General features: G+C 38.1%; 1 protein-coding gene across 1 annotated transcript; it reads left to right on the top strand.

Annotated features, from left to right (window-relative positions):
• Positions 1 to 25,798, top strand: LOC105938290 (phosphatidylinositol 3-kinase regulatory subunit gamma). The gene is made up of 11 exons (XM_036140999.1): positions 1 to 253; positions 4,878 to 5,030; positions 6,712 to 6,817; positions 8,437 to 8,535; positions 11,602 to 11,782; positions 11,932 to 12,054; positions 13,120 to 13,262; positions 13,379 to 13,555; positions 14,924 to 14,995; positions 15,222 to 15,383; positions 17,823 to 25,798. Exons 1-11 carry the CDS (start codon positions 43 to 45, stop codon positions 18,010 to 18,012), a joined length of 1,617 nt encoding a protein of 538 aa, XP_035996892.1. The 5' UTR covers positions 1 to 42; the 3' UTR covers positions 18,013 to 25,798.
• Positions 25,799 to 25,825: the final 27 nt, after the last annotated feature.

Below are 25,825 nucleotides of genomic sequence, written 5' to 3'. Positions count from 1 at the left end.
CTCAATAAAACCAAGCTGGACAATTCAGTCGATGTTGTGAAAATGGCAGCGGAGAGTTTCCAGCTCGGGACAGACGATGAGCTCCGGGCAGCGTCATCGCTAGCATCCCTCCATCTCAGGGACGGCATAGGGATCGGGAACACTTCCCACATGGAGGACAATCCAGGGCCCGACCCTGCCCTTCCAGCGATTACATCATCACCTCTTAACCAATCACAGCAGCAAGCAGACATTGCTCCACCAGCAGATCAAGGTAAGGTTAAAAATACAGTTTTAACGAGTTTGTCATTGATAGAGAAATCACTGAGATGAGGTAAACTGATGGATAGAACCATGTTTTTAGCAAGACGCCTGAAACAAAATGAAAGCCTGAAGTTCCGGCTCTGATGGGCTCAAACTGATTCATTTACAAGTGGACGGCTTTTAGCACAAGTGATGAAGAGAGTCTTTCTAAAAAGAATTCAAAAAGGAAAGTAATGTCACACAAAACCTAAATTATTATAATAAATACTTTTGGTTTCCAATTAAATAACCAGAATGTAGTTGCTATGTGAATTACTGAGACCAATTGAAAATGTGAATATTAAAGGCTGAACATAAACAGAAGAAAACCTATCATCTAGTTTGTAATACATCGATAAAGTTGTATAGAAATAAAGGTTTCTTTTGGCAATTGTTTAAATAGGGAAGTCTATTTTAAGCATATTTTATTAGAATTTTAAATATATAAAATATATAATTAAATCACAGTTGCTATTTTTTAATGCAGAATGTAAGATTATTACATATGTTCAATGCAAAAGTGTTCAAACTAAAAACAATTGTCTTTTGATGTAGTTCATAATGAATTGTTATGAATTTGAGTGGCATGTTGAATAAATTATGGTGACACATCAGTTTCATTTTCAAACATTTTGTGTTTATTTACAGATGTTGGGTAAAATAAGGTCCTTATTTTTTCCCCTACGTAATTAGATAAGATGAAGAAAATTAAAGCTCTTTTTAAATGTGTTTGAATGTTTGCATATTTATTTATTATTTAGTAAAATCCCTCTGATAAATGCATCAACAACATTGATCAAAGTACCGACACTTAAAAGTTGCTGCTCACATCTACTTTCCATGTAGTACTACTGAGCTTTGTATTTTTATTTTACTGAAATGGGAAAACATTTCAGTAAAGCTAAAGCTAAGCTGACTTGTAGCTGTAGCTACAGCAAAACGTGCTTCTCCAAGTATTTATTCAGGAGACGTGAAGCAGGGGCGTTGTTACACCTGGACCTCTGGGGCTCCAGCTGTTTTCTTTTTTCTGGATCTCACAAAAGAAGACTTATAGAATTGTCAACATGTCTGTTTAAGAGACAAATTAGGCCCCGAAATGACATTACATTTCACATTTTTATTTAAAAACGATCAGATTTGTTTCCAATGGTATTCCATATATTCGCTGCCTGCAACTACAGGGGTTGGACAATGAAACTGAAACACCTGGTTTTAGACCACAATAATTTATTAGTATGGTGTAGGGCCTCCTTTTGCGTCCAATACAGCATCAATTCGTCTTGGGAATGACATATACACGTCCTGCACAGTGGTCAGAGGGATTTTAAGCCATTCTTCTTGCAGGATAGTGGCCAGATCACGACGTGATGCTGGAGGATTAAAATGTTTCCTGACTCGCTCCTCCAAAACACCCCAAAGTGGATCAATAATATTTAGATCTGGTGACTGTGCAGGCCATGGGAGATGTTCAACTTCACTTTCATGTTCATCAAACTAATCTGTCACTAGTCTTGCTGTGTGTTTTGGTGCATTGTCATCCTGATACACGGCACCTCCTTCAGGATACAATGTTTGAACCATTGGATGCACATGGTCCTCCAGAATGGTTCGGTAGTCCTTGGCAGTGACGTGCCCATCTAGCACAAGTATAGGGCCAAGGGAATGCCATGATATGGCAGCCCAAACCATCACTGATCCACCCCCATGCTCCACTCTGGGCATGCAACAGTCTGGGTGGTACACTTCTTTGGGGCTTCTCCACACCGTAACTCTCCCGGATGTGGGGAAAACGGTAAAGGTGGACTCATCAGAGAACAATACTTCAAATTCAAATTGTCCACAGCCCAAGATTTGCGCTCCTTGCACCATTGAAACCAACGTTTGGCATTGGCACGAGTGACCAAAGGTTTGGCTATAGCAGCCCGGCCGTGGATATTGACCCTGTGGAGCTCCCTACGGACAGTTTTGGTGGAAACAGGAGAGTTGAGGTGCACATTTAATTCTGCCGTGATTTGGGGAGCCATGGTTTTATGTTAGCACCCGAACGTCCCTTTCAGACAGCTTCCTCTTGCGTCCACAGTTAATCCTGTTGGATGTGGTTCGTCCTTCTTGGTGGTATGCTGACATTACCCTGGACACCGTGGCTCTTGATACATCACAAAGATTACAATATTTTGAGCAAAACTGTGCTCTTACCCTGCTAATTGGACCTTCACACTCTGCTCTTATTGGTTCAATGTGCAATTAATGAAGATTGGCCACCAGGCTGGTCCAATTTAGCCATGAAACCTCCCACACTAAAATGAGAGTAGGTGTTTCAGTTTCATTGTCCAACCCCTGTATGTGCACAGGCATGGGTGGGCGGCCAATTGATCCATTCTGGAGAAGTCCAGAATGGCTGTTCAGTCTAGTGCTGTCGGCGTGCCTCATTAATTACCCGAGAAGTTACACTAAACGCCTCGAGCCGGGCTGCAAAAGGCGCCACGGGTCATTTCTGAGCAGCCACACAGCAAACCGAGAGTCTGGTACGTGTGGCGCACAGGAACAGGTAGAAACTGAGCGACGTGACCCAGGCTGAATGCTGACTCAGAATGGGCTAAATGTAAATTACTGCTAATCAATTATATCCACCCAGCAAGACAAGAGGTGGAGGTTCACTCTACTGGGCATCATCAGGGTCACCATGAGGAACAGAGAGCAGAGGCACTTTCACCTGAGCTTTAGTTACATTTGAAAGGTTTGGCCACGGCAGAGAACAGTAGGAACCCTCTCTCTGAGTTTCTAACTGGATTTGCATCATGATGGGAAAAACACACGGTCCTCTAGTCCAGTCAATGTCAAAGCACGTAATCCTAAAGTAGCTAAACACATTAAAAGGTCATTCAGATCACCACCTTGCTACTCATTGCTGCAGCAGGTTATATTCTACATGTAGACAGAGTGTTGCCCAATAATCAGGGACACATCTAGTGGTGCCAGTCAGACACAATAAGAGCAAAAGGAAGCCTCTCTCCTTTCCATATTTTCTGTCCTGATTCTAAACATAAAGCTTTGGGTTGTTTAAAGGTGCAATTTTAATAATAAAAAATGGAACTGTTAATCACAAATGTACCATTAATTAGCTAACGTTTTATTTTTCTGAACAATGTAATATTTGATAGCATATAAACTAAACTAATTAAACAGAGTAAAGTTTTACTCATAGGGCCACTTTATGTACACAGTTATTAATAACTGAAACATTAATGATGAAAACAGGATAAAAATTGAGGAGCCATGAAACATCCAGGATTACGCTTTATGTTAGATTTTATACCACTCAAGTGAACATATTTTTCTCTACAGAAAGAGTTTCATAACGGTCAGAGGAACAGACTGTGTTGTAAAATGTTTTTTATATTTTTGGCCGGCCAAATATAAAAGAGTTTCTTCATGAGAGGAATGAAGGAAGATGCGGTAAAAGATGTTCATGAGAATCCATTTTAAAAGTTAGGGAAGCTCTCGGGTTAATTAAAATGAACAAATGTGATTTTAGGATCAACACTTTTATAGAAATATCTAAGTTAACATCATTTTCCTTTTTAAATTATAAACTGGGTCATTCTCTTATGAAAATGTAACTATTCTAGGCCTGGGCTAAACCCCCTGATGGTTCAAAACCTTAAAAAACACCCCCGGGGTGAACATGAATGTGCACTACATTGCTCAATTGTAACTTTTTTTCTCCTACTTCACAACTACGCAGTGTACTGTGGTAATTGATCGATCACGTAAAATCCCAGTAAAGTAAACTTTAGTTTGAGGTAGCAACGTGACTATGTTCTGATACTTTCACCCAAGTCACTGTAGATCCAGGTTCTGTTAAGATGCAGATGCCATTCAGCTTTTAATACCCAACAAGTTTTGACAGGGCTGCACGGTTTGAGGGCATGGGCTTGTTAGTTTGTCCCTTTCTTAGATTACAACAACATATGTATGATTCCTGTTGCATACAGCTCCGCCTGCAGCAGCAATTTAAAGCATCTCCAGGCATGCCATCGCAAGTGCTGAAGGGATAACTTACATCAAGTGTTAACAGCACCTCTCACTACACACATATATCAGCACATACGTGCATGTGTTTACTCACTGTTAAATGGAAACGCTCCGCACTAAATATCATTATTTCAAGAAAAGCCCAGCCAGCAACTTCTCCCGTTTCACCCGCGTTCATAATGTCACGCCAACTCGCACGTGTGCAACAAAAAAGAAAAGAAGCACATCATCTCAAGTTTGCCAGACTGACATGGCATCCCAACGCAGACAGCTGTTGTTTGTTAGGCGAGGCAAGGCGAGGTCGAGCGTTCAGCAGAACTGGGTCTGGCCGAGTGTGCCCGAGCGCTGGGGAGTGCCAGTTCTGGTATTTTAGGCAGTCAGACAGAGTCACCTGTCAGCGCACTAGTCTGGACAGAGTCTGCTGCAAGACAGAGCGGCACGTCGGCCTCCTCCAGTCTCGTTGGTCATCCCGCAGATTGTGCAGACAGCCAGAGAGTGTAGACGGTCACATACTGAGTGTCCTGAGCTGACACCGTGGTTAAACCCAGGTTGCTGTGCAGTTGATGTTTCAGAGTTCCTGGAAACAGAAACGGGCCGAGACGACGGCGAGGGGCAATCTTGCAGTCGGACACCGGTTCCAAAAGAGCTCTCTTCCCATGTGGCTCAAGATCATGTGAATTGTGACCTGAAAACCAGCACTGGCAAAGAAGGAGGTACCCCACATCATGCATGCGTTTTACTTGACTAAGATGTTTTAGTTCATTTCAGCTTTGTTCCCATTGCAACTTGGTTATACGGCTGTTTTGTCTGTGTTATACGTCACACGTTGCGATGTTTTGGTACCCATTAACCTTATCCAAAGCATCTGAACATTCTTAACCTTAATCAGAATCACCAAAGCGACTGCTCATAACCAAAATTATTTAAAAAAAATAAAATGTTAAAATCTTACCCTTTATTGTTCTGTTTTTACTTATTTGTCACACTTGTATTTCAAAAGTCAAAGACAAGTGAGTCATTACAAAATGGAAGCTGAACAACACAACCTAATTTATTAAAGGGAAATAACTCTATCAACCAACCTGGCCCTGACCTACTGAGCTGTCATTAAGCGTTCCTCATAACAGTCAATAAGTCTTTCACATCACTGTGAGGGAATTTTAATCCAATATTTTCAGGACTGTTTCAAATTACCCACATTGGAGGGTTTTTATGAGCATGAACGGACTGTTTTGGTATCATGGCATAGCCCCTGAACCAAATTTAAGTCCAAAAGCATAATTTTGTGTATTTGAGCCATTTAGAGGTAGATATGCTCCAGTGTGCTTGAGTTGACAGTCCTGCTGCATAACCAGATAATAAATAATATAGTGTGGTTGAGCTTAAGGTCACAAACTGATGGGTGGAAATCCTCTAGGATTTTCAGGTAAAGAACATAAATCATGGTCCCATCAATTACAGCAGGTCATCCAGGTTAAGCAGCAAAGCAGCCCCAGATCATCAAAGTGTCACACTGTTGATGTAGTTTTACATCGTTAATGGGACACGTGCCTTACAAAAAGTTAAACTTTTATCTCATTAGTCTCAGGAACATCTTCCCAAACGCCCTGTAGCATAATTGTGATAGTTTTTACAGAACGGGAGTTGAGTTTTTGTATTCTTTTTGGTGGGCAGTGAATTTGGATATAACGGATATATGCCCAGTTTCTTTCTTATTTGATAAAAATTAATGTGGACACAAGTCTGCAGTAATTTGGGTTCTGTTGAGACCTCCTGGGTGAGTCTGCACTCGCTTTTGGAGTCATTCTGATGGGTCGCAATCTCCAGGGAAAGTTCCCCGTTGTTCCATGTTTTCATTGGATAATGGCTCTCATTGTGGCTGATGGGAGTGGCAACGCCTTAGAAAGGGGCTGTTCAACTCTTTCCATTAAAGTAGAGGTGAACAATTTTCTTGTCAGTTTTTTAATTTTGTCAGATGGAAGCATGATTTGTGTTTTCTTGACATCTTTTAACCTACTTCAAGCTTTCAGACGTGTTCAGTAAACAGACCTGTGGCTCGTGGAATTAAACTCCATTTTAAGAAATTTTGAATTTGCTTTGATTATCAACATCCTTTAAAAAAAGCTAAGTTTTCTACTTGCCCTGGTTGGTTTGGATAGCTTATTTTTTCGTTAATACATGAAATTAATGTGGGAAAATTGCTTTTTATTTATTCTGGTTGTCTCCGATATTAAAATCAGTTTGATGATCAAAAACATTTAGATGTGGAAAAAAAAGGGATACCTGTAAAAATCATAAAAAAAGAAAAGATTATTTAACTTTATAGTTCCTAATTTTGTTATTTGTATTTGTTTTGTTATTTTGTTGTAAAATTATCTGGCTGTTTGTGGTCAGATATCCCACCAGAGAACAACATAACCAAAGCTATGGCTGCCTCTGAAAACAGCACTGATGATCATCAGCTGTCTGAAGCAGAGTGGTACTGGGGCAACATTTCAAGGTATGAATCAATTATATAACAAACTCATGCACATTGCCTTTTAACACAAACGTTTCTCCAAAGCTTCAAGTAATTTTTTCTTTACTCCCTCTGCAATCCTGAAAAGGTTGAAAAAAAAAAGTAGAAATACTAGAAGTATGAAAACCAGACTAATCTGTGTTTAATTTACCAAAACAAAAAAAGAATTTCTAAAATCAAATTACCAATTAAAGTATTTTCTACATAATAATGTTATATCCTCTATTCGTCCAGGCAAATCTCTCATTAAGATTAACATCTTTTCAAGAGGAACTTGGCCAATAGGTGTAAAACACACAACAAATAAAATACATGAATATCTAAACCCAAACACAAAATAACTACAAATAATACTCGAGATAACCGAATAAACAGACAAACATTGAGCCAATTTCAATTTGAAAGTGTCCCTCAAAGAGCTTTAAAGATCCTCATAACATGAGATCCTCCCACAGGACATTTAAAGTTTTAAATTTGCCTTATTTTTATGAGAAATAAAGCAAAGCCAACAGCAATAAAGGCAATAACAAAACAGGCACAAACCAAGTGTATCAGTACCTTGAATAAAAAACAAGATTGTACTAAAACACACAAACCTTATAGGATTTTTAACTTGGAGATAAATCCATGTGAGTTTTGATGGGAAATTTGGATCAGTAACAAAGCCAGAACAATTTTACCCTCTTTTAAAAAGGTTTGATTCTCAGAAGTTTAAACCACCACTATTTCCTTTTTAAGAATTGTACGAATTTGCTATGAAATGCAGGATACGCTAATGTAATGCAAAACTAAACATCAACACAGACAACAATCATTAAAGAGTATGAATTAATCATAGAAAAGAACTTCAGAAAACTGTAACATCAGGATAGAATTCATATGTTTTTTTTAATTATCAGACAAATTATATAGAGTGAAGAGCAGGGGTCCTAAGATACAGCCCTGAGGATCTCCTTTGGGTCCTGGGAGACAAAAATAAAAGAGATCCAGCATTGTGGACATTCTACATTTGAGCTGATTTTATCCTGTAGGCACAAAAACATCTTTCAATTCATCAACTGTTGGGTTTTATATTTTAGCCTTCAGAAAAGGCATGTTGCCAACACGCAATGAAACATCAGCCTTCAGCGGCAAACAAGTCCAAGAAGTACCATCTGTGCTATTTTACTTCAGGCACAGTTCAAGTCAAGTCCATTATCTTAGAGAATACCAATTCACAGCATATATCATCAAAATAAAAATGGGTCCACTTCAGACCCAATGGTATACAATCCTATTGGGTCCAAGTTAATTAAATCAATTGTCAGTTCACCTAGAACGCCTGCAGACTGACCGATAAAAAAACTCAACTACAAAACAAGCGTGTGACACTATCCAACATCCATACCACTGAGTAGGCTGGTGTCTCAGCATAAAATTAATACAGCACGATGGGAGGACCCGCTTTACTCTGAATTGAAAATAACAGTTTGAATTCTAAGCATCATTACAACTTTATTCTCCACACAAAGCGTTGCCATCTTAAATTAGTGATTTTATTCTGTCCTTCCAATTTATAAATAAAAGAAAACAACAACTTTATGATCTTTTGTTTTATCTAGAGAGGAGGTAAACGAGATGATGAGAAACACACCCGATGGTACATTTTTGGTACGAAATGCTTCCAGCAGGATTAAAGGAGAATACACTCTGACACTTCGGTAAGTATTGTTTTAAATCTTAATCTCAAGATTCAGTTTCAAAAACACAAAATAGTTTGTTCCTGAAGCTTAAACCTTTTAAATTACACAACAGAGGGATTCAGTTTTCACTCAGCTTGTGTAGGGCAGAGTTGGGTTTCCCTCCACCACCAAGGCTATATCAGCTCCTTACTATTGCAAAAAAAAAAAAAAAAAAAAAAAAAGGTTTCCCTCAACTTATCGCCTCATGTTTAACCATACTTTTTGTCTTTTAATAATGTGCAGATCTGCTTAGGAAATAAAAATCCCATTTAGGTATCCTGTTGGACCTTAGGTGTTTTAGTTGACATTCATTTGAATGTCATCGTACAACTTATCTGAAATAGATACCTCTCCCACCATGAACCGTGCCCTCACTGGTAGTAATACTAACTGCATTTCTGTTTATTAAAAGCAATCAGATCATGTTATACATTTTTATGTTTCTGTTTTAATTTCTTATCAATACCATAATACTAGGGATGCACCAATATGAAACTTTGGGCCGATATCGTCATCCGATATAAATATTGCTGTTAAGCCGATTACAGATATTTACCAATGTGTGTGCGCACACATTTACGTTTCTGTGATGGTCAAATTTTATACTGACTGAAAACTATGCTAACTGAATTTTTTTAAGCTAGAGTCTGCAATTTTTCCGGAAGTTTCCCCAAGCCCCTTTTTGAATAACTGCACATGCGCAAGACCGTCTTTTCTAGCTCTTCCGCTCTTGAGGGGGTTTGCATGAAAAAAAAAAAATCTCCCAAATCCACTCTGGTCTTTTTACTGAGGCCTTCCTCTTTTTCTCATAAACATGAGCGTGGTTCACTTCTTGTGATCTTGTGACTCTCAGCCATTTTCAAAGTATACAGTGAGAGGAGCAGAGCTACAATGAACGGCTAACCGCTAACTTAGCCACTAAGCTAACAGGATACATAAACACTAGAAGTGCGCGTGTGCAGCCAGCAAGCGGAAAATAACAAGGGACGAGCACGGACACTGGCATTATGTGAGCACATCAGAATGATTGATGTGTGTGACAACCGATAGATAAGGTAATACCTCCAGAACTTGAGGGACAGAGGAGGGTGAGTATATAACGTCTATAGGTGAAAGCAGGAACAAAACGCTGACAAAATCGTGCCCTTCAGACCAAGGGGCATGGATTGGTTAGAGTTTTTACAGGCCTACAGCTCCCACAGAGAAGGATTTTTGAACCTCTTTTTTGTGAATACATAATGTATTAACTACTTTTAGGAAGAAAGGACAATTTTACCCAGTAAAACGAAAAGTGTTTCTGAACAGGATTACCAACTATAACTATTTAATGTGAGCTACAGTCCAGACTTACATACCGCTTATCGTACGTCTTCTTTCGACACGAGGAAAATCGATCACACTGCATTTCTGCTTCATTTAAAACCCCACAATCCTGGCTGCAATGTCACATGACCAAACAAAAACTGTATGACCAGCCCCTCCTCTCCCCCTGTTGAAACACAAGCATAAAGGGCAACTAGATGGAAATACGCATCAGTTGTTAATATTGGCCCAGTTTTACTTATCGGACAGATATGTTAAAAAAAAAAAATACTAACATTGGCCGATACCGATGTTGAAGGCGATATATCCTGGTACTTTGGTATTTTCGCTGGTTATTATAAGTCAACGGGCCGTGATAATAAATTCTAGATAAAAATAAATAAATAAATCAGCTTTTTTGTGACGCCACATCAGGCTCTTAATATCAAATGCTGCACTCACATGTCTGGTATTTCTTGAAGTGAAAGCTCAAATTTAGTTTTCTAATTTTGAAGAGTAACTTTAGACATTTTGTGGTTTCTGTCCCATTTTAGTAGAATCAGAACCAGCTGGGTTTCAGATATGAGGCTTTGCTGATTAGTTTGGCAGTGACAGCAGCTGCTGGCAACAGAGCAGCAATGAGATGCATTTCACTTGTGTCATTCCGCTCATGTAACACACAGTACTGAACAGAAAGAGACACGCTCCCTCTTTCATCAAACCTGATGTTGTTTACATTAAATTATTTGTGTGCATGTATATTCATAAACTAGTCCTGCTTATTGGGGTATTCAGGTTGATGTTCTTTGATTTCTATTTTATTTTGGTATAAATGATAATGAGTTTAAACTGTACTATAAGGAAGTGCTGGCATATCTTGAGCTAGAGACGTGACAAAATCCACCGAACCCAACTGGTGAAGGTGCGGTTAAGGAAGTCAAAAAAGAAAGAAAGACCTTTTTCACATTCAGTTAATCCACCATATGCAGGTTCTGTCAGGCTGCATTGGCAACAACACTAAACTTACTGAATCAAGAGGTCTTAAAGCATTTTCAGTAAAGTGTTGAAGATTATTACAAGGGAAGCACAGAAGCCAATTTTTCTTCATATGAGCAAAATGGCTCCTCGCTCAGGGCGCCTTTCCTTCCATAGACACGATAAGAACTCAAAACAGAAAGAAAAACCGAAGGGAGCATTGCTCCCCCGCCTTTTTTATTTATTTGCTATTTGCACATTCAGTCAATTGGCGCCCCCTTGTGTCCAAGAACGCATAGCTATGCAGCATTGCTAATTGATGGCTACATGAAAAAGCTTTTTCAAGAAATAATTTTTTTTTAAGTCTAAAAATGAAACAAATTGTGATTTATAAAACTTTCCTCCATTTGTGAAAAGGAACACTACTGGCGATTTGTAGCATTAGATCAAGCTTTGTGAGTCTAAGAATCCAACCATCGAGAGACAGACATGACTGTTTATAGCAGGAAGCCTGAAAGAAACTGTTGTTTTTCTAATATTATAGTTCTTATTAAGAAATCGACATTGACCAAAATAAGCCTGACAAGTCAAAGCTTAAAAAAAGCTAGGGGTTGGAAATTGGCCACAAAGTTCTGTGCAGTGAAGCTTCACAAATTCAAAACAAACCACATCTAGAGCTAAATTTTACTCTCCACCGGATCCAGCTCCAAAATAAATGACAGGAGTTAAGTAGGACAGACATGACTGTTTATTTTTTACCTTTTGCAGAAAAGATGGATACAACAGACTGATCAAAATCTTCCATCATGGAGGAAAGTGTGGCTTTTCTGAGCCACTGACCTTTCCCTCGGTGGTAGACCTGATCCAGTACTACCAGAAGAAATCTCTAGCCCAGTACAACTCTAAGCTGGACATAAGGTTACTCTACCCCGTTTCCAGATACTATCAGGTAGGAGTTGACTTTTTCTGATTACAACACGCATTGAGAATTCATAGGAAAATTGGAATACATGAAGATCTGTGCAGATCAGTACTAATGATTTACAAACGCAGCCCATCGCAACATTCCTGAGAGATTTTACAATCTTTTCTGTATAGCAGCATGTGATGGAGATTGACATTGCTGCAATCGGAGAACAGCTGAGGATATTTCAGGATCAATACAAGGAGAAGAGCCAGGAGTATGACCATCTATTTAAGGAGCTTAACCAAACCTCACAGGTACACGACAACAGCATTTATACGTACTGACAGTAAATCACGTCATGGTTGGTGTGAAAACAGCATGGTTAAGTATAGGAGGTGGTAATGGCACACATATTCGTAGGTTGGTTCGGTACAAGCACGTACCAAACAGATACGCCGTTTTTTAATATCTGAACACACGCAGAATGTTTACGTGCAAAACTAAGGTTGCTTCTTTGACAGGAACATTTAAATCTTACTGGATGCTAACGACTATCCCACAAGAGCCAAAAGCTTCTCAGAAAGTGTTGTCGGCATTCAAGTTTGAACATTATGTCTTTTTGTGTCTGTGTGTTATGTTTGAATTCTGAGCCAATGTCTCACCAAAATCTCCTCATGGTGACCTAATGACAAATGTTTCTTGATTTTACAACTTTAAAAAAAAAGTCACCAGAGCAAAAGCGAAATAACAGAGAGGACTCCCAGTTATCAATAAACTCTGCTATTTTGGAACATTAAGGTTTATGTAGCTACAGAGGAGAAAAAAGGGGGCCTGGGAACCAAAACTTTATGTCAGTGTATATATCCTTCAACAGCAATAAGGTGTAAATGTCACTGGTACTGGAGAAAAATAAGCCGATGTCCAAAAGGCTACCTGGAGTATCTAATGAGCCCAAACAGAGGCTAATTGGGATTTAAACATGTTTTATTCTCAAATATGGCAGTGTTATTTAAACATCTCTAGACAATAACACTGACTGTTTTCAGGTGGTTATATTGCTTTATAATCCATCTAACTATGCAGGCATTGAACTACTACTCATTGACATAAATCCAACCAAATCTCCAATCAGCTCTTAGCTTCTTACTTTGATAAGTCTTAAAACATAGTAAAATCAAATAATTTTAGAAATTAGAAATTGTTATTTCTTTGTTTACTGCTGACGACAGTAAAAAAAAAAATTGAAGCGTAAAAAAATAAATACAAAACTGACTTTAAAACCGGAATATGTAGCATACTGTGATACTTGCTGTTACACCCAGTTTTAAATCTATTACTAACAGCAAATCATGACTCTAAGCTCTAATTCCTCTTTACAGGAGCTCCAGAGTAAACAAACGGCAATTGAGGCTTTCAGTGAAATCATTCGGATCTTTGAGGAGGAGTGTGAAACCCAGGAGCGGTACAGCAAGGAATACATCGACATGTTCCTCACCATAGACAGCGGCACAAAAAACGATAAGTAAGTTTACAAATATAACTTAGACTGACTCACATTTAGATTATTTCTACCCCATGTGTCTACATCCTCAAGAACGGAGCTTGAAACGGTCACTTAGGTTGTTTGTTTGGCTGCAGAATTCAAAGCAACTCTGATGAACTGCAGTCCAAAGTGGAGGAGATCCACAACAGCAAGAAGATGTTGGAGGAAGAACTGAGGACAAAAGCGCTGGCTCACATGGAGGTCGACAGGAAAATAACTAAACTGAAGCCTGATCTTGTGCAGCTCAGGAAAATCAGAGATCAATACCTCCTGTAAGTGTTGGCAACACGTGGGAAAGTTAAACTAAGCTCCAAGCAGGGCTGCACAATATATCACAAATGTATTGTTATCGCAATATCATGGATCACAATGTGCATATGGCAAAGTGTTAGCTAATTATTGAAGCACCCTGCATTCAGACTCTCAGTGCCTCTAACATGTTTGGTGACATTTGTTGTTTAATGGAACATAAAAAGCCCGTGAAGGTAAAGAGGTGGTAAAGCTGACGAAACGCTACACATACGTTTTCTTTTTCAAAACATCACAAGTCAGACAGAGGCACCCTTTTCATTAAAACCTTGTGTTTGAGATGGAAATGATAAATGTTATGATCCTAAAGCAGAAAGACTTCAATGCTTTACTGTATGTATCACAAGATAGGGCTGGGCGATATGGCTTAAAAATAAAATCTCAGATTTTATTATACCGATTAATACATTTTTTTCCTCCTTTTCCTTTCACATAAAGAAATTAAACAAATTATTTTAAAAACTTGCTTTTATTTCAAGCATTTTGTCTGGGAGTTGACCTAAATTCAAAGTGCAACTAAATACAAGCTTTGAAACATGTTTGCAAAACAAGATGGCTGCCCTGCGGTTGCAAACAATGAAAATATAACAAAATGTTTGCGGCTAGTGGTATTACACAATAAGCTAATAACAGAATTCACTTGCTTAACTTCAAACTAAAAAAAAAAAAAAGTTAATTATTAAATTGTCTTGTCTTATGGTAATTATAGTTTCCCCTTTACAATACGCTGACAATATGTTTTCCTACACATATATTCAGCACTGCATGCCATTCTCTTCATAGAAGCCCAATGAATGCATTGGCAAAATAAAATCTAGATTTTCCAAGAATTAAATCTTAGAATTAAATAAATTGTAAATTTGAATTAATCGATTAAACCGATTAATCCCCCCGCCCTATCACAAGCTATATCAATATTGCAACATTTACCATTATAATCGCATATCGCAACTTTTCCTTAGATTATGCAGCCCTATCTCCAAGTTATTGTAGCAAAGAGTCGTTGGCACATTTTCTCTTATGTATTATAGTTCTTAAACGCTGCCCCCCCCCCCAAAATCAACAGGTCAGATCTATATATATATATCTATATCTATATCTATATCTATATATATATATATATATATATATATATATATATATATATATATATATATAAAAAAATAAAGGAAATAAATATTTGTCAGTAAAAGCTAGACGGATGCAGCTCTATCCTGAGTATCTTCTGTTTTCCCCTCTGTACAGCTAATTCAATCGAACAGGATAATTTGGAAAAACTGCAAAGATTCTTGACGGTGATCATTTTTAACCTCGTTCTGCAAACGTTTCAGATGGCTAACCCAGCAAGGCATGAGACAGAGTCAGATTAACAACTGGTTGGGTGTAGGAGCTCAGGAAGAAGAGTAAGTATCCTAAAACAACTTCTAAGCTCAAACACTTCTTTTGATTAAATTACATCATAAGTATCTCAATAGATGTCTATACAGTTTAATGTGATTTTTGATGGATCAAATGCTGTAATGGATGCAAGCAACAGGACTGAATAACAACAAACAATGGCGGGAGGAATTGTAAAGTTTTGCAGTAGATTCCTTAGATTAAATAAACGTGTTTCCTTCTGCTAATCAGCCCATACACCCTTGAGGATGACAGCCACCAGGAGGAGAGGAGTTGGTACGTTGGAGGCATGAGGCGAAAAGAGGCGGAGGAGCTGCTGAAAGGAAGGCGGGATGGCACATTCTTGATCAGGGACAGCCAGACTCAGAGAGGCTCCTTTGCTTGCTCTGTTGTGTGAGTATCTTCACGTCTCCCCGTTTCAAATTTGTCATAAGTTACACAAAAGTGTTTGTGTTGTCAAGAATGTTATTAGATTACCATAAATCGTGAGTTTCAAAGTGTGGAGAGCGCCCCCTGGTGAGACACTGGGGTCATGACTGGAAGTTCCTTTCTGAATTTTCTTTTTTATCCCAATAGAACTAATGTTTAGTCTTCGTGTGTCACATCCTTCTATATGCAACCCGCACACCAGCATTTCATGGTGACAGGACAACGTTCTCATAGTCAAGCCCTCTCCTTAGGATCCATTGCTGTATGACGAGTACTCAAGCTCCTCGATAGTATCATACAGGCCTGCACAGTATATGACAAATTTATCAATATTGCAACATCACTATAAATATTACTCTACTGCTTAGGTACCACGCATTAAGGCTTTATTCCAGTAACACATTTGGTGATGGTTGTTGTGTAATGCAGCAAAATACCGTTTTAGTAGGTACAGTGGTAGAATAGGTAGTAAAGTCATCAAGAAACTACAACCAAGCTGTTTCCTTGCTAAAACGGCATATTTTTAGTTTAACATTTTGCTCAGGTGGAAATAATGAATTTTTCCAATAACTGGACAGACTGCTCATTATCTGGGACTTATCACCTGAGCTAACCCAAAGCAGGAAACATTCACACTGCTGGTTTTGGTAATCGTTTATTCATCAATAGTCCTATGATTATCGCCACTAGGGATGCACCGATATGAACATTTGGGCCAACAGCAATTTCTGATACCAATATTGGTGTTATGTCAGTTTCTGTGATGGTAAAATTTGGTAAAAGTGTGTACCGACTAAAAACTATTCTAACATAATTTTTGAATGTGGGTATTAGACTTACACATTACTTTTTTTTTTGTCTCTGCTTCATAAAAAAAAAAAAAAAAAAAAAAAACAATGCATCACTGTCACTTTAACATGACTACATCACCAAGCCCCTCACCTCCACCTTTTTAAACACAGGTTTAAAGGGCAACTACCTGGCAACTATCGGTTGTTAATATCGGCCCAGTTTTACTTATCGGACCGATACCGATATGTTAAAATGACTAACATTGGCCGATACTGATGCTAAGGCGGATATATCGTGCATCCCTAATTGCAGCTATCACCTACATTATTGCATGTTTGCCTTATACTGTGCAGTTCTAGTATCGAAGCGCTTAAATGAGTGCTAGTGACACAATAATAATAATATTAATAATTGAACTTTACTGATCTCACAATGGAGAAATTCACTTCTGCATCTTAACCCATCCCCTTGCCACTGTGCGGCGCCTGGGGAGCAATTGAGCGTTAAGGGTCTTGCTCAGGGACCCAGAGTGCAGGCTGTGGGGATTGAACGGAGTACTGCAAACTTCTTAGAGCGCAAGCGCACCACTCCCCCCACTAGGCTACCACTCCTACAAGCAGTAGTATTTGGAGTGTCACTATATGAAACCCCTGGAAGATGACAATAAAAAAAACAGTGAAAAGAGAAGCGGAGACAACTGTTTACCTTGTCGGTGAAGTCACAGTAATTTGCAAGAAATAAAGACTTGCTTGTTGCGTCTGACAGCATAAAGCTAAAAAAAGAAGAGGAAAATCAAGATGACGCTTTAAAGAATTACACCAGCTGTAACCCAGAGTTTAAGAAAAAAAATTGTGCCAACCACAAGCAAGAAATTACGTTACAAAGAGCCAAAGTGAATAAAGACGAACTTAGTCAGCAAACTGGGCTAAAATGACAGCAGCAGCTCACTACTAAAGGAAAAAGATACATTGCCGAACCTAAAATAGTTCTTTATAAATGTGTTGAGTTGTTTTTTCTGATACAGCATCAGATTTCTTTTCCAAATATGAAAGTAAAAGTTCTGTTTTTGTTAACATTTTTCTATTTCTTCACACTATACCTTTATGGTTCTTAAAAAGACAAACACTTAGCATGAGAGGCTGATTATATTGTAAGGTTTTATGCCAATTTGGAAAAATACACCTGCCTCCACGCGTCTTTATGTGGTGGGTTGGATTGAACCAACTCTCAGGTAAAGGAGGGTGGGGCAAAAATACTTCTTAATTATTTTCAACACTTGTGTTTTGCTTTGTACATTGAGAAATAATAGGCTTTTTAATTTTGTTAAACTTCAGAGAATTATCAGATTTCTTTAAGCCCAAAAATGGGGGAGTAGAAACAACGGTTTGCACCCCCGCTTTAAAAAACATGGAAGCAGCTTCTCGTCTTGCTCCATTGTTCAGGTGTTCATGCATCTTGATTTACTTGTATTTTTCAAAATGTAAAGGCTAGAAGATCAGTCTTAGTTTTTATTGTTTTAGCAACATTTAGTTCCAATTTAATTATTTTAAATAAAATGTATCTCGATATTCATATTTTGCTTACACCACACCTGAATGTTCCCTCATGCAGCGTGGACGGGGACGTCAAGCACTGTGTGATCTACAGGACGTCGACAGGATACGGCTTCGCTGAGCCCTACAACTTGTACTCGTCGCTGAGGGAGCTTGTCCTCCACTACCGCCACACGTCACTAATCCAACACAACCAGCAGCTGAATGTAACCCTGGCCTGGCCCGCTTTCAGTCAGCAGTCCAGCTGAGCCGCACCAGCACACCGCCCTGATTCCCCAAGTTTCACAGCATTAGCACAGAGGACACACCCATATGGACACAGTTACAACGCAGGAACGGAGCACCTGTTAGAAATTCACAGCTAGAAGAACTGACACTGGTAGGTTTTCACACCAAATGCGAAAATTAGCAACAGGCAGGTATTATATGGTTTAGAAGCAAAGCAACTACAACTTTGATTAGGCCACTGACTCTGTCTGCAATCCTAAAAATGTGTAACTGGCATCTAGCTCCACATAGTCAGGCCTCTCAGATAAACAGGTATTCAGTGCAAGCTGTCCGAATTTATGAAAGCGGGCGCCAGCACACCCGTTTATCGTTTTGCTAAGAACACCAACCAGCAGCTCTGTTTCCATTCATTTTTCTTTTACAGTGATCATATTTGACTTAAACACTTCTCATTCGCACACATAAGCTCAATCAACAACGCTGAGGCAGATCTTTCTCATAACCACATCATCCACATGTTAACTAAAACTTTCTAGTTTTACATGACACAGCGTACCATTAATGAAACCAATACTTTTCAGTATAAAAATGTTCATAATAAAATGTTTAAGCAGATGGTTATACAGTCATGGGGGAAAAAATTTGCCCTTCACGATTAGTCAGTCTCAGGATGTTAAATGTTAAAGACCATACAATTAAAAAAACAACTAAAGTATGGCTTGTACAGAAGGACTGCTGGGAGAAATTCTTATTCTTTAAAAAGAATATTGCATTTTTAAGGTTTGCAAAAGTAGCAAATGAATGATTCATAAGGATGAATGATTCATAAGGACTCATGGAACAATGTCCTTTGGACAGCTGGGACCAAAGTGGAGAAGTTTCGACTTGATGCACCGCTCCAGCATATCGGCACAAACATCCTCATCCCAACTGTGAAGCACAGCAGTGCAGGGGTGATGATTTTGGTTTTTTTCACAGTCGTAGAACCATTCAGTTGATCATTATCTTCACTGTATAGGATTCATATTCTAGAGTGAACCTCAAACAGAGATTTAACCTTAGAAAGGGCCAAACTTCCACCGAAACAATCGACAGGGTGATAAAAGCAGAGAGAAGATGGCATTATTGGGCTTCACTCAATTTTCTTTTCCCATGACTGTAGTTCAGCTATCTGTTTTTGTTCAATGACAGATTTGATCTTCTGTCTAAGTCATTTAGTCATGTAGTTAACTACTATATATATTGACTTTTCAAACACCTTACAGAAAGGTCAGCACTGAGAATTACAAGGATGCCAAATGCTATTGTTTCATATCTACTCCTATAGCTAAGCTAACCAATCCTCCACTGGAACATATCTACAATATTTGCAGTAGGAACAAATAAACCAGAACAATGCTCAAATAGGATAATCCCCCCCTCCTAGGTTAAATCTCTCCATAGTAGTAGAATTCTTCCATACAATCAAACGTGTTTAATCAGGGATATAGGAGTGTAAAGGTGCTCCGAGGGAAATTAGCTCAGGAAGGGACTCTGCAAACGTACATGATGGGTACTGCAGGGACTGGGGAGACACTCAAGCACTTTAACTAGAACAAAACACTAAATACAAAAGAATACATTCTGCTCTTGGCTACTGAGACACGTTGTTTTATTGAACAGAAACGAAATTGGTTCCTCTTCATATTTTGTTCTTATTTAAATGGGGTAGTAGGCCTATATAAAGAGAGAGCAAAGATCTGACAACTATATCTTCAAGTTTCTCTCATTAATGAAAGTTACTCTGCTTTAGATTAATACATCATTTGATTTATTTTATCCTTTCCAGTGATTTGGAAAGAATATTTTCTTCTACGTTTATAGATTCTCTTCTGCGCAACATTACTCAAGGCTAAAACAGCTGGTTTACAGATCTTTAAGAGAGGTGCCTTTAAGAGTTTTTTCTCCAGCTAAGATATTTATCTTACAGACTATATGAATATATGATTATAAAAACATTCATGATGAACAATCAAAAGAAGGCAATAGCCTTGTCTTCAATTTAACCGTTAAACCTTGAAAGACGACCCTACAGTAGAGAACCATATCAACATGAAAAGAAACATCTTAGGGAAACTGTACGGGAAAGGTGTCAGAGATATTTTGGGGCACAGTTAATTTAGTAAACATTACTAAAAAACTCGGCTAGCCACAGCTAGCTAGCTAGCAAGCTAGCGTGAAAGTTGTGCAGAGGAATATCAAAAACAACACAGTCACTTTCTTATATTCAGTTTTGAAATAGCAACGAAAGGTTATAATGGTTGGTCAAGCATTTTCAGTTATTATCTTGGTGCTTTTCCATTTCTCATAGGGATCATGGCCTGTTTAAGAAAAGGTAAGGTTTCCCATCAATATGACCATGAACAGAAACACCCGTTAGGGCTGAAGCAGCCACTGAAACCCACTGTTGCTTTTCATACCGCATTAGTAAGATGCTAACCCAATGTTTGAGGAACAGGCCCCAGACCAGGGTTTGTGGTCAACTCTGAGAAGCACGAGTTCCACTAAAATCATGCGAGTCAACTTGACAACCCAGATAGAGGGCCCCTGTTTCAAGGCTAACACTGGGCATCCTCTGCAAATATTGGCACTCTTGTTAAAGATGTCTTAAGAAAACTATTATTGCAGTAACATAATGTCATGTTGAAAATTTAGCTGCAGTTCTCCAACAATGTTTTGTTTTGGAGACCATCACTGTGTTCGTTGTTCTCCGGTCCCGTTAGTCACAATTCCGGTTTAGAGATGCACCAATCAGTAATGCGAATAGCCAGTTCCCAGTACCTGATTTTTTTGTGAAGATCACATATCTGATTTACCTCGGGTACATGTTCTCCAGTCTTTCCCATGTTGAAGAGTGACTAAAAAAATATTCCTTTGTTAAATCAGCATAATTTTAATCATGACGTCACTGAATAACAATTAAAAGTTCAGAAACAAATTATAAAGTTTAAAAGATTGAGCCATGAAATGCAAAAAGGCTTCATTTACATTTGTTTTGTAGTTTGCATAGGTGCCAGGAAATTTGGCGGTGGAGAACAAACACTTCTTGGAATAAAATTTTTCCCTCCACTGCATTAATATAAAACTCCAAATAAGTGTATCAAAACATTTTAGTTTATGTCTGTTTAGATCAAAGATGGTGAGGTCTTAACCTTTCAGAGTTTCCCCCACTGTATGATAGGCATTACTTGCCCCCCATTAGGCTAAGTGTCGTTAGTTTAAATACACCAGTAACAGTAATACCAAAGATGGTATATAGTAGGGAGGATTGTCAAAATAATTGATGCCTCGATGTTTGAGAGCAACATAAAAAGGTCAGTGACACTCCCGTATCACCTCCCTGACATCGTAAACCAACGCTAGCTGTTATTAGCTTGACGGACACGGACAGCCCAATGACCGGGTTCTGTTGGTCTGCGCCCCCCTCTGAGCTGCCTAGTACTGCAGCCCCCCACCCCCCAGATACCACCAGGAGTAGACAGTTTTCTGGGGGAAACCCTCCAAAAAGATACATTTAATAAGTTAAATTAAAGAAAAGCTTGTGTTCTTCAGTGAATCGTGTCTAAACTGGACACCTTATTTCTGATTGGTGCATCTCTGCCTTTTATACATGTTTACCAGTGGTATCAGTAGAAGACAGGATTCAATTATCCATCAGTTTTTAAACAGGCCAAATGTAGTTTAGGATTGTGTGGGGGAGAAGGGTGGCAACTCATTTTCAACATCTGTTAAGGCCCCATCATCCCCAAAAAGTTAACGATAATTCAGAAGTACTGTGTTGTGATCCATAATACGGAGCAAGTATTACCTCTAAAAGCTTTAAAATAGTTACTACCTCACTTTGAGGTAAACCTCAAAAAAGTGATAAAAACACTGTGTCTAAGTAAGGAGATTGTTAGTTAAAAATTTCCAAGCTTATTTTCTATTATTACTATTAGCATCATTATTGGGAGTTCAATATAAAAGTGTTTACATTTTAGACCTATCCAGGAATATCCAGCTCTGGGGGAAACTGGTCTCCACCCAGGGACTTTGGATCGTGCAGTCTGTGAGTGGAGATGACGTATTAATTGTGGATTACAGTAAATCATTGCAAACTCCACTAAAGTGGCAAAAATTCAAAAAAAAAAAAATAATAAAAAAAAAAATAACAACAAAAAAACAACAATCATCATTACACGAAGATAATGCTTAGGCATACATAATATTTGTTTATGGCTGAAAAATAATTTCTCTACTTTGATGGGTCACTTTTACTGCTTTTCTCTCTCTCTCAACGGTCAAACGTGCTTGATTGTCATTACGTACTGTCACTTGATGTTGTCATTTCTGTTAGACTGTTACCTGCCGTGAAGTGAGTTGGACAGAGTTTAGGTTTACTGGTCGTGATAAGAAAATGTTATAAGTTGCATGATCTTGTTATAATGTATAATATGTTAGGCTGGGTACTGTTTAGGAATCAGTTTTACTTCTACAATTTTACCACCAGCTAGATAAGACACTTTCTTTGCTCTTTACCTCAAAATTATGTACAATCTTTCCTCGATTTGTGTGATTTGTGCTTGATTTGTTGTCGTTTTTTTTTTTCTTAATGCACCCAATGACACAGAGTGGGTCTGGCTGGCACGTGTTTCACATTAGGTGTGCCTGTAACCACGTCAGTCTGTTAGTGTTGCACAGTATTAAAATGTGAAGTCTTGCAATGCACAGGTGTTGAACAAACCACCGCAACAACGCAGTGAGACGAAAAGATCCAACTCGTACGAAAGCAAAAAAGATGAAGACGCCTGCCCATAATGGCTCATGTTGTTCATTTTGCACTCCTGGCAGACTAAACAGGCTGAGCGATAGACTACGGCTGCAGCTTGAAATAGAAATGTGTTTTATTTTATCATTTATTTACAGAACGGCTGTATATCCGTTGATTTTGTTGCACAAATAGATAAAGAGAATACCGTATACGGGTTTTATGTGAACAAAGGCAGGCATGCCCACTGATCTGTGGGGATTAAGTCTAAAGCATAGCATTTGCACAGAAGTATCTTCAAATAGTTACGGATACTTTAACTTTCCTCATGTACACTGACCCTGTTTCTGAGGCCAGTGGATATGTCATAGTTGTATATATACATATATATCTATGGAAAAAAGTTGCTAATGAGATTATTGTGTTGTAGCATCATAAAAAAAAGTTGTAAGTAGCATCTTTATTTAGATGACTACTAAAAAATAATTGATATTTTCTGTAAAGTTGGAGAGTTTTGTGCACAATTTGGTCTTTTTCTGTGTCATTGTTGCTTTCTGTATGTGTAATGTTTTATCACTGTGCAAACAGAATAGAAAGGGACTGAACGTTTGGAAATGAGAAAAGCTGCTGACATAAATTAAGCACCAATTTTTCTGTCAGTCATGGCACCATATGTAGTGTAGACGTCTTGACAACAGACTTGTGACAACCTGTGAGACGCTACAGCTGCTGCTGCAGACGTGAAGCAACAGAAAATGATGCATTGATTATGAATTATTGGCACATTTATTTATTTGTTTCCAAACTTCTGCAATTCAGTTTAGCAATCATATAAAGTTTACTTCTTGTAGTGAGTACCAAAGTTGAAAGATTTTATTTTTTGTTCACGGGTGAGTCACTCGTGAGTCTCATTGTGCAAGAGACCTAAGGTTTTATGGCATGGAAGAATGAATCAATTCGCCCTGTTGAGATACAGAAGAAAACCGGTGGTAGAACTGTCCCGTTGGTTTTCTCTATAACTGGGTCTACCTTTGTGTTAAAAAGACGACTTGAGAGGTTTGACATTACAAAACAGAGGAAGAACGTAGTGAGAGCAACGCTGTAAGTGCAAGTGTTTGGTATTGCAGTTGTTTCCATGGTGCGGATGCAAATTTGAAACCCCAAAGGAAGAATATTTTTACACTTATGTTGTTCATTGGGAGATATTTTTGCAGTGTATGGGAAACAGATGGCTTTAGGAAATGAAGTTTATGGAACGTGGATGTATGGAACGTATTTGCAACCACAAGATTCAATTCAAACTATTTTAATATTAAACTAATTTCAAATACTTTATAGCATGTTTACATTCTTAATAGACGAGGAAGTAGTAAATTACAAATTACAGTATTTAAAAAAGTGAAACTCATTGAATAGATTGATTACATACTTTAACATATTTTAAGGTTTATTTCTGTTAATGTGGATTTTTATGGCTGACAGCTAATGAAACCCATAATGATATTTCTCAGAAAATGTATATTAGATAAGACCTGGGTGTGATCTGGGCTACAAAAACTAAAAACTAAATAAATGCTAAATAAATTAACTGACTGCTAAGCTAATAAATCTATAACCTGAAAATCGATAAAAAGACAGCAAAACTCCCCATTCAAACTCCAACTTTCTACGGAGGCACAGGACGGAGCTGCTTTTATACTCCACAGCGGCAGAGCTGCTGACACGTCAGTTTCTCCAAATAACATCAGAAAAACTTTTGAACCAATAGCAATACTGATTCAAAATTCAATGCAAGCCCACCGTTTAACCCTAAGAGGGCACCACACTGAGGATTTTAGACACAAAAGCAGGATTTAAAGAAATATGCAGTAAATTGTCAAAATAATCACCAGGTTATGTTCATAGTACTATAAAACAACAATGTTAACTGTTTGTTAGCGGGGAAAAAAGTAGATTTGGGGCTCAGTTACCATTTAAGGCAGCTCTCTTGGGCTTCCTAAGCATCTTAGTAAAACCACAGCCTGATCACCTCCAATTTTGCATGAATTGCTGCAATGATGCAGCAATTCATGCAAAACGGCCCCAACCACTGATAAGTCATTTACTGTACAGGAAAGGGACGTACTTTCTAGTGGGCTAAATTCGCCGTATTAAGTATGTTTATGTTATTGGTCTAATGCAACATTTAAAAATGTTTGAGAAACTAGAGTTTGTATTTGGCTTTAAACCATAATCATTAAAATAAAATGGAAGTAACTCATTGTGCAAATGCTCAGTACTTCCTGGACAGAATCTTGGAAAGGTTTGCAGAAATTATATTTATGAATATTTGTAGTGCTTTGGTTGCTAAACAGAAAGTCAGTTAATGGTTAGCGAGAGCTGTAGGTAAGTGTTGGATGGTAAGGGCTTGGGTCTTTCTAAATAAAGAAATTCAATGAGAATTAAAATAGTTAGAGGATTCATCTGTTGCATTTTATAATACTCTGAATGAATTTATTGGCTTGGCCTTTGCTTTAAAACTTTCTTCCATGCCATAAAAACACGTTATCTTGCAGTGGTGTTTTTTTTTCCTTCTTTTTAATTGTGTTGCTTTTAATTGGATGAAAATGTCATAGTAGTAAGTAACTGTAAAACATTTACTATCCAGCGACTCTGAGCTGTGCATATAGTTTAATACCATTTTTTATTTCTGTATTACATTTAAGCTCTATTAAAATTATGTTTCTGTAACCTTGTCGTTATTTTTCCTTTGTAGATGCCCAAAAGTGGCTCTTATTTCATCTTGAGAATTTAGCAGAATTGAACGACCTGTTGTTTTTGAAAGAAATCCTGTTACTGTAAATGTTTATTTCCTGTAAGAATTATGCAATACCACACATCTTGTTACAAAAAGTGTTTTGGTTTAAAAGTCCTACCTGAAGAAAACTGAATTCAAACGTTTTTTGTTGGCGTAAACCCTGACTTTACCTGTTGAAGTAAGCACTTTCAGTTCTCTAATAAATTTGGTTTAAATGGTTTAATGAGTGGTTGTGTTGATTAAGGGCATG

Source organism: Fundulus heteroclitus, chromosome 9, assembly GCF_011125445.2.
Source record: "Fundulus heteroclitus isolate FHET01 chromosome 9, MU-UCD_Fhet_4.1, whole genome shotgun sequence".
Lineage (NCBI taxonomy): Eukaryota > Metazoa > Chordata > Actinopteri > Cyprinodontiformes > Fundulidae > Fundulus > Fundulus heteroclitus.
The sequence above is the reverse complement of the archived record's forward strand: the minus strand, read 5'-3'. Positions and strand labels throughout refer to the sequence as shown.